General features: G+C 43.8%; 1 protein-coding gene across 5 annotated transcripts in view; it reads right to left on the reverse strand.

The window, feature by feature from the left end:
- Positions 1-19220, reverse strand: part of DOCK11 (dedicator of cytokinesis 11) — a 189504-nt gene that overhangs the window by 105505 nt on the left and 64779 nt on the right. For all 5 annotated transcript variants that reach the window (XM_044236036.1, XM_044236035.1, XM_044236038.1 and 2 more), the window contains 7 exons: positions 18021-18155; positions 14836-15013; positions 14342-14421; positions 12843-12926; positions 9300-9440; positions 7642-7854; positions 1837-1959 (listed from right to left, as the gene is read on the reverse strand). In XM_044236036.1, the coding sequence (XP_044091971.1) occupies positions 1837-1959; positions 7642-7854; positions 9300-9440; positions 12843-12926; positions 14342-14421; positions 14836-15013; positions 18021-18155 (954 nt within the window). The remainder of the gene's footprint in view (positions 1-1836; positions 1960-7641; positions 7855-9299; positions 9441-12842; positions 12927-14341; positions 14422-14835; positions 15014-18020; positions 18156-19220) is intronic.

Genomic DNA, 19220 nt, shown 5'->3' on the forward strand with positions numbered 1-19220 from the left:
AATAAGAAGACACACTAGTGTGTGTTTGAACAACCAAAGACTCATAGCAAACAGTAATTTCCCTCACTTACCGATGTAAAACTTCCCAGTCTGGCAAAAGAGAAAAAGAAAGAGCTCCCAATAAAAACAAACACAAGATGCAGCAGTTATCCACTTTCCACTAGAGTTTTCTTTCTTTCCTTCTTTTAAATTTAATTGGATTTTATTTTATTTTTTGGCAGAGAGAGATCACAAGCAGGGGGAGCAGCAGGCAGAGGGAGAGGGAGAAGCAGGCTCCCCGCTGAGCAGGGAGCCCGATGCAGGTCTCGATCCTAGGACCTTGAGGTCATGACCCGAGGCCAAGGCAGACACCTAACTGACTGAGCCATCCAGGCACCCCAAGACCAGAGTTTGGTGGGTTTTTTTTTTAAAGCGTTTTGTGTTTCATCATTAACAGAGCCTTCATCGGGATATCCAAAGATGGATGAAAAGAGGTGTAGGGCACGTTTTGTACCAAAGATCTCTACTGGGAAAATTTTGAGCATTTTTAATGCATATTTCCTTTCACACATGAGCTGGCAGACACTCATTATTCTTGGGAGAAGTTTGTTCTGAATACAGTTGACCTTTTTACTCCCAAGATAAAAAGCCAAGTGACCAAGAGTCAATGCAATTAGTTTGGCTGGGCAAGGAGCTTCTGTTTGCAAGGCGCTGGAGCTGACAGAAGATTAACAGCCCACAGAGCCGAAACCAGCCGCGAAATGCCGGCCGGATGCTCATCCCCAGGGATGCAGAATGCTAGAGGCTCTTATCTACATCGTTGAGACTTTTCTCTCCCACACAAATTAGTCACATGTCCCCTTGGCATCTTCCGCTCAGTAAACACTATTTGGACACATAACCAGATACCACGTATGACAGATCGACTCTTTGTAAATACACAGTAGCTGCAGTGCCGCTAATGAAGCAGGCCACGCATGCTTTCGCTCTCTGGGCCTTCGTTTTCTCATTTGTAAAACAAGAGGAAAGGGCCAGGTCACTCATTTGCAGGAGTCTGGATTTCATGATCTAGAAATTTGGACGATTACAGGGGTCGCTGACTTTCCACGTTGCCATCCGAAGACATTTCAACAGTTAAACAGTAGCTAAGAGGGCGCCTGGGTGGCTCAGTGGGTTAAAGCCTTGCCTTCGGCTCAGGTCATGATCCCAGGGCCCTGGAAGCGAGCCTCACATCAGGCTCTCTGCTCAGCGGGGAGCCTGCTTACCTTCCTCTCTCTCTGCCTGCCTCTCTGCCTACTTATGATCTCTGTCTGTCAAATAAATAAATAAATAAAAATCTTAAAAAAAAAAAAAACAGTCACTACCATTTCATATGCCAACATTCCGTGAAAGACACACAGGCGTAATGTTCAAAAAGGTAGGAAGAACAAAAATCTCAGAATAAAGGACGGCCCCTCAAATTGAATTCACTTAGCTCCATGAATCCCTCGCTCTCTTATCTTTGTGTGCTTATCACAGCCAGGGCTGGACCTCCCAGCTCTGACATTCTAGAGCTGAATGGAAGGGCTGGAAATAAAGAGTAAGCTATTGCCAAGGATATGGTGTCAATGAGCAGATGTTGCCTAAAAGCCTTTTGCTCTTACTTTGATAAGCAAGCAGCAATCAGACTGTCATGTAAACAGAACATAAATGAAAAGGGGGGGCTCACATTCAAGCTGTAGCACGCATACTCACATGGCACACCGTATTTAGAGAACAAGGCTCCCTGGAGGGGTCATTAACAGTACCATTTAAAATATCAGCAAAAGGCAAATTTTACATTAAGCTGAAACTTTCACAAACTAGCATTGCCATTACCTTTGCTGGGTCCGAATTTTTGATGTAGGGTTCCGCACAGTGTGCAATGTTTCCCTGGAGCACCTTTTCAATTCTTGCAACCAGAAAAATTTCAGGATGTGGATTTGTCACGGAGAAAATTCCCTGAGGGAGAAAAAATTACTCCCATTAGACATTTTAATGTGACTTCATGCATACCGTTGGGTGGTCGATGATTCCTAGTCCTGTGCTTAGCATCAAAGGGTGACCTCCAACGCAGGGTCATGTGTAGGACCCTGAAAATAGACAGCCTTTCCTTTCACACAGCTCCTAAAGCTTCTTTCAAAATCGACCTGCTCTGGTCACCAACTTCACATCTATTTGTCCCTGAGGTACAGCTGTCGCCATTACCACTTGGCCTCTCGTGTTTGGCCGTGATCGCAAGGTGCCTTTTCATACCTAATTAATACGACACGTATTGTTCGACTTCATGGGCCCGTGCTGAAATAGCACGCATTTCTCAAGTGGAACTGAATGTGCATTTTCAAACGTCGCTGCATGTTAACTCCAGAGCAATTCACCTGCAATTAATACTAATTATAGCTAAGAGGAAGCAAATGCTTTACTGCACTTAAAGAGCGCCTGCGCTTTTCAGGTGAGGAGAGAGAGTCCAAAAGTTGGTTTTTTCCTGTACAGTCCACTTAAGGGTTATGAACATAGATGCAGCCAGAGTTACAGATGCTTTCTGATACCACCGTGTCATCCACTGTCCAGCTTCTCCCAAGGAGACTATTTGCCAAAGAGCCAGTTAGTTGATTAGATCTGTTGTTTAAAGGAGCACCACACAAATGAATTCGAAGGAAAAAACCCATTCCTGGGATTCGACCAAGTATTATTTTTCTACCTGGTGTATTACCAACTGTGTTCAGATCGTGTGTTCCAGTTTTCAGAATATTTCAGACATATTATCCTACCTGCTCCAGAGCAAGCACTCCATGGCTTCCGGGAAAGATGAGAAAACCCCGTGTGAGACCCCAAGTCATCCCCCACCCCCCACCAGAATCCATTTATATATATATATATGGCAAGCCCTCGAATGCAGGCACTTAGGATGTACCCATTTCACAGATGAAGAAACCGAGGGCTTACAGAAGTTTATGCTGCAAGCGGACAAGGAGCTTGTGGCCAGGACTTCCAGACTATACATCCAGCCCAAGCTATGCTGCCTCTGAGCCCTGAGGCCCATACAGCCGACTTTCACATGATGAAGACAGATGAGAGCAGCAATACTGATTTTTGCTACAGCTAATGTTCACTCATTTTGAAAACTCTGACAATGGCTTTCACTTGGATATCTGTGATCACCATTCCTGCACTCTATTGCTGGTCATGTCATGCTGAACGAACATGGCGGCCTAGCGCCGTGCTTGGCCCTTTCTGGGAACTGTGCACTTTGTCAGAGCCTTATAGCTGCCCCTGCATGGAGGTACTATTATCTCCTCCTGTTCACAGATAAGAATGCTGAGGCATCGAAGCATTCATTTTCTGAAATGACCAGGGATTCCAGGGTAAGGGGACGCCATCAGTGCTGTTCTGTCTTTTGTCCCAGTCAGCTTCTAGCACTCTCCCTGTCCCCAGAACACAGAAGGGTAGCCAGAGAGAGCTGGGGAATCTCCATGTGGCCCGGGAGTCTGGCCCTTGTAGACAAGGCCTCTGACCCAGCCATCCTTTTCCACCTAGGAGCACAGATGCAGCTGCCCCCAACCTCAGGGTAATTCTTACCCCCTTTACTGCCCCTCTCCCTCTAAAGAAGGGGTGAGGCCCCCTCGTCCCAGTCCCCAACACTTACAGAGCCCACAGCAAGGTAGGGCTTTGCAGGAGAGATGCTGTACCCCTTCACCAGGCTAATAACAGCTTCCCCAAGGAGGGAGCCCATGGAGTCACAAGGAGGCAGGCCTCCAAGAGTCAGCATCTCCCCCACAAGCCCAACCTAAAGTCAGTCAGGTCTGACCTTGGGAGACATGGGGGAGCTGAGCTCTATCAAGGCTTCTGGGAAGAAAATGCCAGGCAGCTGAGAATAAGGGTCACAAGGGGGCAAAATTACTCAGTGGATCCAACTCCCTCCTTTCCAGTGGCCACCCCACTGTTCTCAGAAAGCCACTGGAGAGAAAGACTCCAGTGAACAGATGGGGAAGGCCTAGGATGGCCCCCAGACAACCACCATCCACCAAACTCTTACTACAGATTATGCTGCTGTTCGAGCCGCCTTGCTGGAAGGGCTGCGGCCACCAAGACCGCCCTTTCTGGGAACTCTGGGGAACTGGGCCTTCTCCTCCTCTCTCAGGTAACACAGAAGCAGTATACCACAGGGGTAAACACCTGGCTTTGAAACCTGCTAGACCTACTTTCAGGTCCTGTTCCTCATCTAAGTTCTGTGACCCCGGGGCAAGCTACTGAACAGCTCTGTGCCTTCATTTCCTCATCTGTATAATGGGTATGGTAATAGTACCTGCCTACTTTGCTACGCTGTTATGAAAATAAGGACCTTGATAAAGAAGCTAGAGAAATACAGTGGCATGTAAGAGGTGCTGAACTTGGGGCGCCTGGGTATCTCATTGGTTAAGCATCTGCCTTCAGCTGGGGTCATGATCCCAGGGTCCTGGGATCGAGCCCCACATCAGGTTCCCTGCTCTGTGGGGAGCCTGCTTCTCCTTCTGCCCATCCTCCCACTCATGTACTCTCCCTCTCTGCTCTCTCTCGCTCTCAAATAAATAAATAAAACCTTAAAAAAAAAAAAAAACAACTGCTGAACTCGTTGTCATTGCTGAAGAATGGGAGAGATGGGACCCGGGTTCAGATCTACATACATTCAGTCTTTCTCCAACACAGCACTGCTTCCTCCCCCTAAATGTGAAGAAGTTGAGGGGAAAATTTCTCCAGGGCCACCTGGGTGGCTCAGTGGGTTAAGCCTCTGCTTTCGACTCAGGTCATGATCTCAGGGTCCTGGGATGGAGTCCCGCATCAAGCTCTCTGCTCTGCAGGGAGCCTGCTTCCTTCTCTCTCTCTCTCTCTCTCTCTGCTTGCCTCTCTGCCTACTTATGATCTCTCTCTGTCAAATGAATAAATAAAAATTTTTAAAAAATTCTCCAAAATAAAATGTTCAACTAGTTGAAATCAATGACCACTTCCCAGTTTCATCAGTTGGTCTGAAAAGATTGCAAGATGATAAAGCCATCTGAGGCCACTGTCCCTTGGGTTACCTTCCCAACACTCCTCTATTCTTTTCAGGCTTTTTCTCCCAAGCCCCACATCTCTCCTGCATGGCCCTCTAAGTTAACTCCTGCCCCCCAGGCCCCCCCCACATGTGTTCCAAACACCTCCACTATCATTGCACAATAGGCTGCAGCATGGAATTTCATTCTGCTGGCCATTGTTGACTGGAGTCTTGGAAACAGACCTAGGTTCCAATCCCGCCTTCTCCGCATTCGGCTGCGTAATGGTGGACGGCTTCCTTCACCTCCTGATCTGCCCTTTCCGCCCCTCCAAAACAGCCACAAGTGCACTATTTCACAAGACTATGACGATTACATGAAATGTCAATGGAAAATTCCAGCATACTGGAGATACTGCAAAAACTGTTGATTTTCTTCCTGACCTAGATTACAAGTGGGATAAAGCCCATGCCCACAGGTTAAACTCCATGCCTTGAACATACAGCTAAGTACACTCAAGAAATAAAGTAAACACATCATTGGCTTAAAGGGGCTTATTTGATATGGTAGGGATGCCTGGGTGGTTCAGTCAGTTAAGCGTCTGCCTTTGGCTCAGGTCATGATCCCAGGGTCCTGGGGTCGAGCCCCACATCAGGCTCCCTGTTCAGCGGGGAGTCTGCTTCTCCCTCTGTCTGCTGCTCCCCCTGCATATGCTTGCTCTCTCTCTCTCTCTCTCTCTCTGACAAATAATAAATAAGTAAATAAAAAATTTTTAAAAAAGAGGCGACAAAAAGCTACCACAGATCCAGAGCCCAAGGAGGGAAGTAACTGCACATGCAAAGTCTTCCCCACCATTTAGCAATATGTACCAAAGAGCATAATCCTGAATCCAAAAAACCCCAATGCTTGGTATTTATTCTAAGGAGATAATTCAACAGGAGAGCTAATGAACATACACAAGGATGTCCAATGTAGTGTTATTTGTGTTATTTACAGTATCCCAAAATGACAAATATCCCAATGAGTTAAGTTCATGGAATATGACATTAGCCTTCCTGAATGTGAGCGATCCAGAGACATTGATCCAGAGATACTGATCCAGGATCCACGTGATATGGAACAAATACAGCAAGTATAAAATGGCATGAATAGGATCTAGTTTGTATAAGAACATACATAAGATTTATGCGTTTATATATATACAGATGTCTGGAAAGAGGTTCGTCAAGGCCGTGATCGTATAGTGGTTAGTACTCTGTGTTGTGGAAAGAGGTTCGTCAAAATGTTGACACTTCTTGTCTATGGGGCGCAGCGACTTTTTCTTTATGCTTTTTGTCTTGTTCAAATCTTCTACATCATAATACATTTAGCTTTATAATCAGAAAAAAAAAAAACCACCTTTTCATGGCGGGGGGAATAAATCTTACAACGTGAACTGCTTTGTTCTTGTGCCTCTTTCCAGTTTCAATTCTGTCACAGTCTAGTTTCTTTTAGTTGCAGAAGTCGAGAAGGGAAGACTGACGATTCTGTTCTGCCTAACCTCTCAAGGCCTGCAGGGAGGTCAGAGGTCAAAATGCAAGGGAAGCGTCAGGCTCCTTCTAAAGGGGCCTCTTTGCACTGGACAGGATGGAGAGCGCGGCAGTGCATATGTGACGGAAGCAGTCCCCTCCCACTGCTTTTCAACCAGAACTCCTTGGATAAAGGGCCTTTATGCTCCATTAAAATTACCTATTCATGGGGGGTCAGTATGAACACTGCCCGCTCGCAAACGAAGATCCCCAAATTCCAGACAACTTGGCCACTGGGAAGAACGATATTCTGGAGGAATTTGACTGTCAATGCGGGACATTTTGCTGTGGGGGGGGTTAGCAGGCCAGGAATTTGAGGGACACAGATCTAATGGCACCTCAGCCAGGGGTGTAGCCGGACACACGCAACCCCTATCCTGTACTCAAATCTGGCAAAGATACAGCCTCCGATCTGTGACAGGTCACAAGACTTGACCCGACGAGGTGAAGTCTCATTCAGACGGGCACCTTCCCTTCCCTGCCTAATCTCCTTCTCTTCCTTGCACTCACTCAGAACTCCATTCTCTGGTCAGCAGCCAGGCTTCAGCTAAAGTTCTGCAAGGGGTTGCTTTTTGCGTTGGTCCTAAGGAAAAATCCAATGGTGTTTTAGCAAATACGTGGAACTAAAGACGGCACACCAAGACAAAAGCCAAAACCCAAACCTGGCCACCTATTCCCAAAGGAGCGGGGAATTCGGGAAGGGGGGCAGGCTACGGCAGGGTCCACTTTTTTCTTCAAAGAAACAAGCCTTCCAGCCGTCCCCTGCCTTGCTCATGAGTACATACAGGAGCTGGTGGTATGCGTCTCTGTCTGTGTGACCTACATTCAGCTCACAGAACACTTCCTCTGAGACTCACATCACGGTCCCACTGACAATGTTCCTTTGCTGAGGTGTAGCTAGCTATGGGGTTTCCATTCTGTCCCTGCCGCTTCGGTCCCCAGACAAACCCCTAGCCACAGACCTTACGGGAGATGGAATGCCTGGGAAAACATCGGTCTGAGCGGGCGAAATAACCCATGGGTATGTTTCGGTTTCTTCTCCAGGAGGCTACGAGAGGACTCTTTACCTGCTTTATGTAGCGTAACTGAGACTCAGCAATTCCATGAATAAAAGACTCCGGGGAGGAGCTTTTCAGGCTTCCATCACCGGCCAGCTGGGTGGAGGGGCCCCACAGCATCTCGCGGACAGATGGGGGATTCAGGTCTACGTGGAAGTCAGCTGAAATCTTGCAATTGTTCCTTACATCAAACAAGGCAAGATTGATAAAGAAGGGTTCAACCTGGGAATGAAAACAATGACATTTGGAAGTGAAGACTTTTTGGTGGGGGTGGGGGAGGGATGCAAAATGACAAAACGATGTCCGGATTCCACGAGGCTCTGTGACTAATGTTCTTTCTGAGTTCGACATTCGGCTAAAATTGCATTAGGGCTCGTCTGCATATAAGACGGAGTGCTCTGAAGTAACAACCTATCAAATGTTAACTTCTGCCGGATATAGGTAATTTTGCAAGTTACACTTTCTTTAAATGAGGAGAAATCAGAAGCCACATTGAAAGGACATTGATTGTTCTCTGAATAACATGTAATTCTCTACAGGTTTACTGAAATCGCCGAAAAACAATATCAATATTATCGAATAAAAATGAATGTTCCCTTTTGTTATGTTACAGCTTACTAGATTGGACCTTTAATAAGAGCGAATATCAGTCAACATCAAATTACTTGACAAAAGCTTTGCCCCATCAGCAGTTTTGGAAGACACAATTCGTCCCTACAGACAGTATTTGAAGGCTGGTCACAAAGAGAAATTTCGTGCCAAATAGTGTAAAGATTAACCCTTTATACACATGAAGTCTGCTAGTGCATTTTAGCTGCTCTGGAAGGAAATAAGTCATTACTGCGGGGATTTGTCAAAGGTAAAACCAGAAGGAAAAAAGAAAGATGAACATAGGGGCACCTGGGTGGCTCAGTTATTAAGCATCTGCCTTTGGCTTGGGTCATGGTCCCAGGGTCCTGGGATGGAGCCCTGCATCGAGCCCTGCATTGAGCCCCACATCAGGCTCCCGGCTCAGCTGGAAGCCTGCTTCTCCCTCCTCCCTCTCCTCCTGATTGTGTTCCCCCTCTCACTGAGTTGCTCTCTGTCAAATAAATAGATAAAATCTTGGAAAGAAAGGGAGGAAGGAAGGAAGGTAGATGGATGGATGCATGCAGGCTCTTTGGCGATTTTTACATTTATAGTTTCAAGTGTTTCTGAGTAACTCAAATGATCCACGACAGCTCAAGGTTGGAATTTGCTGTGAAAAACAAAATGAATTCACTCTAGGAGGACGGAGGGCGGCTGACTGCACAGCATGTGTGTCCTCGCCTGGTTTTGGTGTTCCTTACTCATTGCGATGAGCCAACCTCACAGAAGAAGTCACATTCTCTGGCAGAATTCCCAACTTGGAGGACCATCCAGGTTCGGGGAACATGTCCCTTTAGAATGTCAAGAGCCTACACTATCTGTATTTTAAATTGGTTAATATGGTCATGAATCCTCTCAGAATGAAGACCCATTCGTATTTTGGCAAAAGAAAGGCACGTATGAAATGCCTCCATGTCAAATTTATCACAGTACATAGCTATGGAATTTTCATCCCATAAATTACTTCCAGTGATTAAAAAAAGAAAGCAAAGCATTTCCTTAATGCACTGGTTTAAGGTGGAAGGAAAAGTCATACATACATTCGTGGGTGGTCCTTTTACGTTGTCTCCAACTTGACCCAAGATATTGAAAGTTAAATCATGGCAATTCACCAGGAAACGTTTATTGCACTTTTCCTCAAATGGCTTTATATCAGGTTCAATTCCTGAAAAGTCCAACCTCTACAAAACAGATGATAATAAATCATTTTTTAAAAAAACAGGATTCATATTAATATAGATCTATAAGTAAAAACTGCAAAATCCTACGGTTTCTCTACCCATTCTTTGTTTGAACCCTTTTTTTCATTCAATAGGTCTTTCTAGAGCTCTCATACCAAAGTTCAAATACTGACAGAGAAATCCTAGAGGGAAATGATAAGACTCTGATCTAAAGCAGGGAAGAGTCACAAGTCTGTACCCTGGCCTACGAAGCCTTATATGACAGAAGTCCCTACCCCCCTCAGCTCCTCTGACCTCATCTCCCACAACTGCTGCCTCCCCTCCACCCCCACTCTCTGTTCTAGCCACTGGCCTCCTCAGTCCTTTCTCCAACATACTAAGTACACCCCCACCTCAGGGCCTTTGCATTTGTGGTCTGGCAGACAGAGGCATGGCTCACTCCCTCATTTCATTCATGTCTCCTTATCAACTGGCATTTCCAAAGAGACCTTCCTTAACTCCCTAAGGGGACTGCACACTCTGACAGTCTATACTCCCTTTCCTTGATTTAAGTCTTCTGACATGACTTTTTCATATGTCCTTAGTTGTTATCAGTCTTCCCCACAAAATACATGTTCCAGTATGGCGGAGATGGTGTCTTCTGTGAGGTTTACGGGAGGCAAAATGGCCGTGAATGGAGACAGTAGAGGCATCAAGAATAACATGATGGTCTCTAACTTAGACAATTCGACTGTGTCGTCATGACCTTGGTTGTGAGGTAACACAGAATGGCAGATACGGAGGAGTGGAGATGGTGAGCTTCATTCGTGATGTGTCCAGTTTGAGGTGGACTAAGTGGCTGGGAAAACAGCCGAGGTCTGGGTTGGGGATCTGAATTAGGGAGTCAGTGGCAGCTAGACCCTGGGGACCACCTACATTTCAATGATGACCTAAGGGGGACGCATCTGCTTCGAAAAGGGGTAAACACTGAGCTCAGCTTCTAACAGAGCTGGGGGTATGCCCTGACTGCCCCAGAGATGTATTTGTTTAATTATTAGTATTTCTAAAAAGTTTGTTTTTTAAGTTTTAAAAACAGATATTAGGAGTCAAGGATTCCTCTCAGCCGGGGAGGAATCTGTCCCTCCTCAAAGAAACTTCAAGAATCCTCCTCCTCAGCTCACACAGTTCAGGCGATCTGAGTTCCTCTTTTCCTTCTGAGTATCTGAACACATTTTAAGTTCTGCTCACAAATGGGAGGAAAAGCATACATTGTGGGGCCACTTACTATACTTTAAGACCCGAGACAAATGAGGCAGGAAATGATTGGGTGAATCTGAATAGAATATACCGCCAATACGGAAAACTCAAGCCGAGAAACACAAGAATTTTTCTCAGCTGCCTAAGTAATTCGAGCCAAAACAGGTATTGTGCCGGAAGAGCCTTGGATAATTACAGCCGTTCTGACCTAGCCTGCACGGCTGACAAAATCCTCCTTAGAGAGGCCTAAGTACAATATTCGTACCTGAACGCGCCATTGCCCCCCACCTCCAGAGTCTATTTATCTATAAACCGAATACAAATGTGTGGGACTAGACAGCTCCCTCTTCAGCTGGCAGAGGCCAGTCATTGCCATGGAGATCAATTCTCATTTCCGCCCATTTATCTGTTCTCCCTTCTATCTTATTCAGACAGTGGAATGTGAAGAGACACTGAACTAAACCACCCCAGCCCCCAAATCCTTTCCCTTCTGAGGTCCGTGAGTCCCAATGCCGGGACGCCAGGCTTTCCCCAGGAGTCTCAAGCTGGAGCCATCTCCTTTGGTCAGCCGGTGTTTCCTGATTCTCGAAGGTCCATGGTAGAAAGATCTCTCTCTAAACATTGTTCTGTGGTCAAAAGAGAAAGCTGATACCCTAGGAGGGCACTTCACCTAGAAAAGGCACTCAACGCGTACAGCACGGATTTCTCTGCAAGGACAGTGCCTTCCAGAATCAACACTACATTCAACCGTTCCGCACTTTAAAGTTTCATCAGAGCTCTGAATTCCTCACTGGCTGTCGTAGCTCTCTGATAAGTGATGTTATGTTTGAGTTCAGTTCCATGACCACAAGAACACTGTACCACAAATTTTTTAAAGACACTGGATTGAGTTTCAACCACAGTCAATCGGCTTCTTTGTATACAGTGAAAGAGCCTGACATGTCCAATTAAAGCCCAGTCGTGGAGGGGTTTGGGGGTGGGGGGGTGTGGGGGTTGGTTCTATAAAAGACTCAGACTTCTCAGACTTGCCTGGAACAGGCAACTTTCTGAATGAGTGTCTTAGAACTAATGCTCTCAAGACCAGCTGTACTTTTTTTTTTTTTTAATCACCTAACTTATAAAAACAGTATCATACTGCTATGGAAAAAAGCAGGACATGAAACTTCAGTAAAAATATTTTCCCCCAAATAATTTTATTTTCTTGTGTGGTATTTTTATTAAGGAAAAATGTCTGCATTATATATAGACTATACACTTTAGCCATTTCAAAAAATAAAACTTAATTAGAAAACCACTGGAAGCAGAAAGAAACGACAAAATCAGTCTTCCTCCATTACATTTTTACAATCTATTTTCACTGAGAAAAAACTATTAATGCACATATAATGCAGGCTTTTCTATTTCCAAAAAAAAAAAAAAACCTCCAAATTTTCATTACAAATCTCATGGAGGAAAAAAATGAAAAAAAATTCACCTTTCCCCAAATAATTTCATTTTTCTCGTGAAACATGCTCAGAAAAACAGGCATAAGACTTACATACAGTTGAATTTCTCCATTTAAACAAATCAGTAATTCGATCAGAAAATACAGAATTAAATATGAACCACACAGATCTTAGCACAAAGAGGGCCTCACTGTCCCAAAAGAGGGTGAGACACACAAATGAACGTAAGCCTGCACTTCCCGGCACCACTTTCCACTGAAAGTGGGATTGAGCCAGACATGAACATTAACCCAGTTCCGAGGCTTCCCTCAGGAGTAGGAAATAAACGACACCCCTCGTATGACTCGGTGTTCTTCATACTGCAGATATCCGCTGCTACTAGACTGCGCTGGTATTTAACGGGTTAAAAGCGCAGGAACCATCTTTAAATGTTCTCTTGTTTATTTCTTTAGAGGAGACCAGGTGACAAGAGATACAGGGAATGGAGGGGTAAAAAAAAAAAAACAAAAAAACAATGTGTAATCAGTCCTAAACTATTTGCACCTGTGCCGGTCTCTTGCCAGACATCAGTTAAAATACCTGTTCGAAGTGAACACGACAAATAGAAAGCAATAGGTATTGCCCAGCGCTACAGAAATCAGCGATTTCCACATTTCCCAGAGGTTGTTTATCTAAATAAGTGACAATTCTCTGGTTATTTAAAGAAATGGGTCATTAATACCTGGACCTCCGAATCAAAAGAAAAGAGATTCTGTCTTCCGTCTCCTCTACTGAGTTTGTTCAGCTGTTCAGTTTCTCTGCCATACTAAAATTAAAAACAGACACACCAAACATTACTTCGTTCCCTTCAAAAGAATCCTAAATAACATTTAAATAATTAGCTAGTGCAGGGCGCCCGGCCAGCTTAGTCAGCAGAGCATGCGACTCTTAATCTCAGGGTTGTGAGTTCAAGTCCCACGTTGGGTGTGAAGATTACTTAAAAATAAAAGGTATCTTATCTGGAAGACTACCATCAGACAGATCTTCAGAAATACACTATTCCCCATCTCAATTTACTTGAGATGGATAAAAAAGATGCTTGCTGGGTGAGAGTCACTATCACTAGGACCCATGATAAGCTACAGACCAGGTTCTTAACACTTTCTATGTGTCTCACCTAACAACAAGAATATTGCCTGGGCCATAGTAGTACAAAAAAGGAATCCAAGAGATTTGAATGCAAAAGAAAAATAAATGACAAAACACTGTCTCTTCCATCACCAGGGTGGCAGCCATGAGATATTATACATAATTCTAATTCCATCGCTTTAGGAAAAACACAGTGGCTGTACAGCCTGGAACAGGAATGTCGAAGACTCAGAAAGGATATGTTAACATCTACAAAATCATACAAAACCTAGATCAGGGGATGGTGAATGTGTTCCCAAGTTTTGGAAAATAACCGTGAAGTACAATTTTTTGGTTAAGAGAAGGATAAATTTAAATTTAAAAAAATTAAAGTAGAAAAAAATAACTTCTAAGCTTGTGTGACTTAGTAGTCTAGGAAGAAGAACAAAGTAAAAAAATATAAATGGGTTTAATGAGCTATTTAAATGAATAAATGAGTTATAACCTATTCTACTATAGTATGGAGTCCACGTAATAAAATATGTAACCTACTAACATAGGTATGATAATGGCCTCCACACTTTCTAAATTAGCTCATTTCGAACTCCAAAGAGCAGAGTAGGAGTAATTAACACAAACAATGTCCAATCACCAAAATCTTTATCTGATTAAATTATTCATATATATATTTGTATGGATTTACACATAGACAGACGATGTGATTTTCATATGAAGTTAACATATGCAAATCATTAGACTGAATATCCTGTTTGATTTATATCAATATCCCCTTGAATAAAGAATATTTATCTCATGAATGACATATAGTAATTATGCTGAGTAAGAAAAAATATCAGTAACGTCACAAAAATCTATAAGTACCTCCCAATACCTAGAGAAAAAAAAATAATAAGATTTTCCAAACCGTTAGTTGGTCCTTGCAGGTCCACCTTTAGGAGCCTAACTTTTCTCTTACCATCTGTACCTGTTTCACTAATTTCCTGTGGTTTTTAACTTCGAAATGACATTGCCAAGTGGACTCCAGTGTTCAAACTTTAATAGCCAATCCTGCATTGTCTCAGCTGAAAACAAGTTTGCATAAGAAAGATGTACCTTCATCAGCTCTGGATGCATGCTCCTTTCCAAACTGGCCATGATGTTCTCGGCTTTTCCTTGGCTGCTAGTTTCATCTTCTGCAAATTCATTAAAAGCAGATGTTCCGAACCATGCAGACCATTACTAATCACCTAAGAGGAACAGCCTAACTATCTCTCCCACCCCATCCTCTCCTGCTAGATTTACTGCAAAGAATTCTGATTATGAAAGCACAGGGAAAACCTTAATGGACTTTTGACAATCTGCCATGAATTCCCTATCCGTTTTAGTCTGGTTATATTTCATGTGTCAGAACCCTAGGCAGCATCAACTCTTACCAAAAAATAAAAAATAATAAAAAAGAAAATCTATCAACCTCCATAGTTATTTCTAATGAGGAAGTAGGTCAACCTCCAAGATTAAGAGTTCTGGACCCACCCTACGCAAACGACATTCCCACGGATTAAAGAGAAGAGCTTTACCTCAATAATGAACCATTTAAAAATTCTGACCTTGGGTTGTTTCTACCGGCTCCTTTTTCTCTTGCACTAAACTGTCAGTATTGATCTGAATAATCTTCTTCAAAGTTAGCAACCATTCCTCCATTTCCTGCTCGGTTTCAGCGGCTAGATAATGGCTATACTTATCCAGCATCTTCAGTTCAAATGCATGACGGCGCATTTTGGGGCACTAGAGGAAAAAAAAAAAGAAAAAGCGTGTGTTTGGTTAGTCTAGTTAGCCTTTCCGTATTAGACTCTACTCGTTTATTTATTTTTACCTCAGCTCAGCTCATACGTATGTCAGTACTCTCATGGAAGAATTGCTTCTTTCAACAAGAAACAGAAACTTCCAGACAATGAAGGACCGTGTCAAACGTACCTTTTATATTCCCCCTCACTACTGAGCAAAGCGGTCTGTGCACAAAGTTGGCATGAGGTACTACCTGCTGACCAAGTATTACCAGGTAAGGCCCTTTCCCATCCTCCACATCTAGAGAATCCCACTGCCACTGTAAAAATCAGCAAACGTTTGCAACTATTTCTGCCCTGCTGCAAGTTTCTCTTGCATATTTATAGATTTCCAAACTCAGCCCTTGAAAAGAAGCTCTAATGGGATTTGAAATAAACCTGGTATTTGTTTCATATCACACCACAAAACGCACTACTGATACCAGGTTCACGGTCCCATGTGTGATGTGAAACGCATCAGATTAGCATAAAAAAGGACTAGAGTTGGTTCACGTGACATGGCGGCTCTCGGTAAAAAACTTGGACATGACCTCTATCGAACACTAGCGCAGAAGGAAACCAAAAGCCGCCTCCTTTGCTCAAACATGATGACGTCCTCTCTTGTACTACCACCTTGTCTGTCGCGCCAAAAGAAATGACACACTCTTTCCCCTCCCAAACACCTCGGCGTTAATTTCAAGAAAGGCTCGCAAATCCAGAAGTTCCCACTACACGGCCATCATTCAAGAAGGACCCAAAGAAGTGCCCCCTTCTCATCTTCAAAGTAGGTAAAGGATGAAATTAAATGGCTGTAGTAAGTCCTCAAGATTCATAGATTTGAAAATATTTGGGAGGAGGAATCATAAATAGATAAAGAAGGCAGAGGCTGGGAACACTAGAAAGGAAGGGCAATCTGGACTAGAGCTAATTGAGAAAAATAAAATCGTGTGCCTTCTTTCTTCCAGTAAGCTAAGAAGGCTGTTTTATATATATATATATAGTTATAGAAATACTTGTATATTTTTTATATTTTATATATAAATTTTTATGTTTAATGTATGTATGTAATGTAATGTATAATGTATGTAATATAATGTATAATGTATAAATACATTATATTTATATAATAAATATATTTATAGTATACATTTATATATATATAGGCACCTTTTAGTCACATAGATCTTTATTTTTATTTATTTATTTTTTTAATATTTTATTTGTTTATTTGACAGCTAGAGAGAGAGCACAAGTAAGCAGAGTGGCAGGGAGAGGGGGAGAGAAAGAAGCAGGCTCTCTGCTGAGAGCCCGATGCGGGACTCGATCCCAGGACCCCGGAATCATGACCCAAGCCGAAGGCAGCCGCTCAACCAATTGAGCCACCCGGGCGCCCCGAGATCTTTATTTTTTTAAGTGTTTTTTATTTTTATTATTTTTTCAAGAATTTATTTATTCATTTGACAGAGAGAGAGATCACAAGTAGGCAGGGAGACAGGCAGAGAGAGAGGGGGAAGCAGGCTCCCTGCTGAGCAGAGAGTCCAATGCGGGGCTCAATACCAGGACCCTGAGATCGTGACCTGAGCTGAAGGCAGAGGCTTAACCCACTGAGCCACCCAGGTACCCCTTAAGTGTTTTTTTATTTGATCTACACGACAATCTCATTTGAGTGGGATTAATAATAAGTGGGATTCAGTAGGATTAAAAATAAGATTCAGGCAGGACAAGGGCCCTGAACCAGCACTCCCCACCTCCCCCGCACCTAGGCATTAAAATCAGCCCCCAACCAGGCTCCGTAGTAATGGCTCCATCTCTCAGTCAATCAACTTCCTATTTAGATCATCTCTCTGCCCTACCTCCCACTGCACCTTTGTCCATGCCCCCTCGGTAATTCACATCCGCAAATATTTGTCCAGCCACTCCTGGGCGCACAACACTGCCAGTTATTACAGGGGACATGGACAAGAGTAAGACATGGTCCCCAGAATCCCTGAAGGACTATGCAGAATGAACCACAAATTGGAGTATGATTTCGGGTCCGGGACAGAGGAAAAAGCAAAGTGGTGCACAGGGGAAGGGGTGCTCCCTTTCTTGCGGTGGGCATGAGGGTGAGGAGAGAAACAGAAAACATCTCATGGTCTAAGAGCCATCTGAATGGAGTCTTGAAAGATAAGGTTCAAAAGGGAACAGAAGGAGAAAGTGTGTGCCAAGCAGAGAAACAAATGGAAGAAAAGCAAATACCCGTGGAGTGGTTAGAGCACAGTGTCTTTGAGGTGTTAGGGGCATAAGGTTAGAAAAGAGGCTGAGGGCAGACGGCAGGTCATGGCAAGAGCTTTAGCTCTCCCTCTGTGAGATGATACATCAAGAGCCAAAAAGGTTTTAAGGAGACAAGTGAAGGATCCCATCTCTGTCTTCGGAGGACGGACTACAGCAAGACAATAAAGCAGAGGGCAGGAAGGCAAACCTCTAGGCAGAAGAGGACAAAGAAAGAACCAGGAGAAGAGCAGTACGAGTGGAAACAAGGTAAGAGATCAAGAAGCACTTTGGGGGAGCGCCTGGGTGGCTCAGTGGGTTAAGCCTCTGCCCTCAGCTCAGGTCATGATCTCAGGGTCCTGGAATCAAGCCCCACATCCGGCTCTCTGCTCAGCAGGGAGCCTGCTCCCCAAACCCACTCTCTCTGCCTGCCTCTCTGCCTACTTGTGATCTCTCTCTGTCAAATAAATAAATAAAATCTTTTTTTTTTTTTTTTAAGAAAAAAGCACTTTGGAGTCAGCCTCCAAAGGCCTGAGTAAACACTTGAATTCTTGCACAGAGCGAGAATAGGGCACTGAAGAGGATTCTAAGTTTCCTAGTATAAATGTTTTAGTGGATGGAGATGCCATTGACCATGACAGAAAAATGCGAAGGTTCTTAACAGTTGATCAATAAGCCCCTTCAAGAAAGAGAAGAAAAGGTGACTTCGATAGCCCTACCTGAACAACATCAATGCAGGCGTCCAAGTAGATACAACCTTTAGACTCTTTGGAATTTTTCTCGTCTTTGTAGGAGTTGAGAATGTATGAACCGTCAGGAAGCTGAGTCAAGTAAAAATACCGTCTCTTGAATACCTACGGGGAAAGATCGGCAATGATACATTTGTCTGAATACCTACGGGGAAAGATCGGCAATGATACATTAAACAACTTCTTTGCACAAAAAACCTTCAAGGGCTTGCCCCAGCCATTATATCTGGACAACCTCCGCACACCTCTGAAAGGTCATTAGGAATTACAATTAGCTTCACTTTTTTTAAGACGAAAAATTTGAAGTCAAGTGATTTCCCCTCAGTTAATCTACAGAAGACGACATTTTTAATGCTTTGAAGTTGAGAAAGCATTTCTGTATCCGAACCACGGTCCGTTTCACGACAGCGTCCTTTTCCCATGTAACTGCAAAACCATGACTGGATTCTTGGCATTTCATTCATGTCACCGTGACTCCAAGTATAAATAGAAAAATGTTTTAAACATTTGAAAAAAAAGGAAAACTATACAGCTAAAAATCAAGTTAAAAGAATATATATATAGTCTTTTAATTTGATTGATATATATATACACACTCATACATTAATTTCATTGCTATATATATATACACTCATACCCCCCAACATATATACTCACCTCACCTATCTTGTCCCACAGCCGCACTTCTGGATCTCCAGCTAATAACGCACTCCCAGGGAAACACTGAGAGTCACTGGTTGCCTCCCCATTGTCACTGAGCACCCTAAATGCTGAGATTTGAGTCAATAAGCCCACCGGGCTTGTGCATCCATTTGAAATTAGGCATTCACAACAGTTAAGGGGGATCCTGTGGCTACAGCTCACAGTGAAACCCACAGGAAGTGGGCAAAGGAGGAAGACAGTTGGATTCATTCATGCCAGCCCTCTAAGGGTCCCCTAGAAAGTCTCAGATTGATCAAAGACACTAAAAGGGGGATCTGAAGCTCTCTGATGAGCCTATGCTTCTCTTAATAAGCCACAGACTGGGGGGCCCCTGGGTGGCTCAGTCAGTTAAGTGTCTGCCTTCAGCTCAGGTCATGATCCTGGAATCGAGCCCCGTGTCGGGCTCCCTGCTCAGCGAGGAGTCTGCTTCTCCCTCTGCCTCTCCCTCCCTGCCCCTGCTCATGCTCT

Source organism: Neovison vison, chromosome X (assembly GCF_020171115.1).
Source record: "Neovison vison isolate M4711 chromosome X, ASM_NN_V1, whole genome shotgun sequence".
NCBI classification, from domain to species: domain Eukaryota; kingdom Metazoa; phylum Chordata; class Mammalia; order Carnivora; family Mustelidae; genus Neogale; species Neogale vison.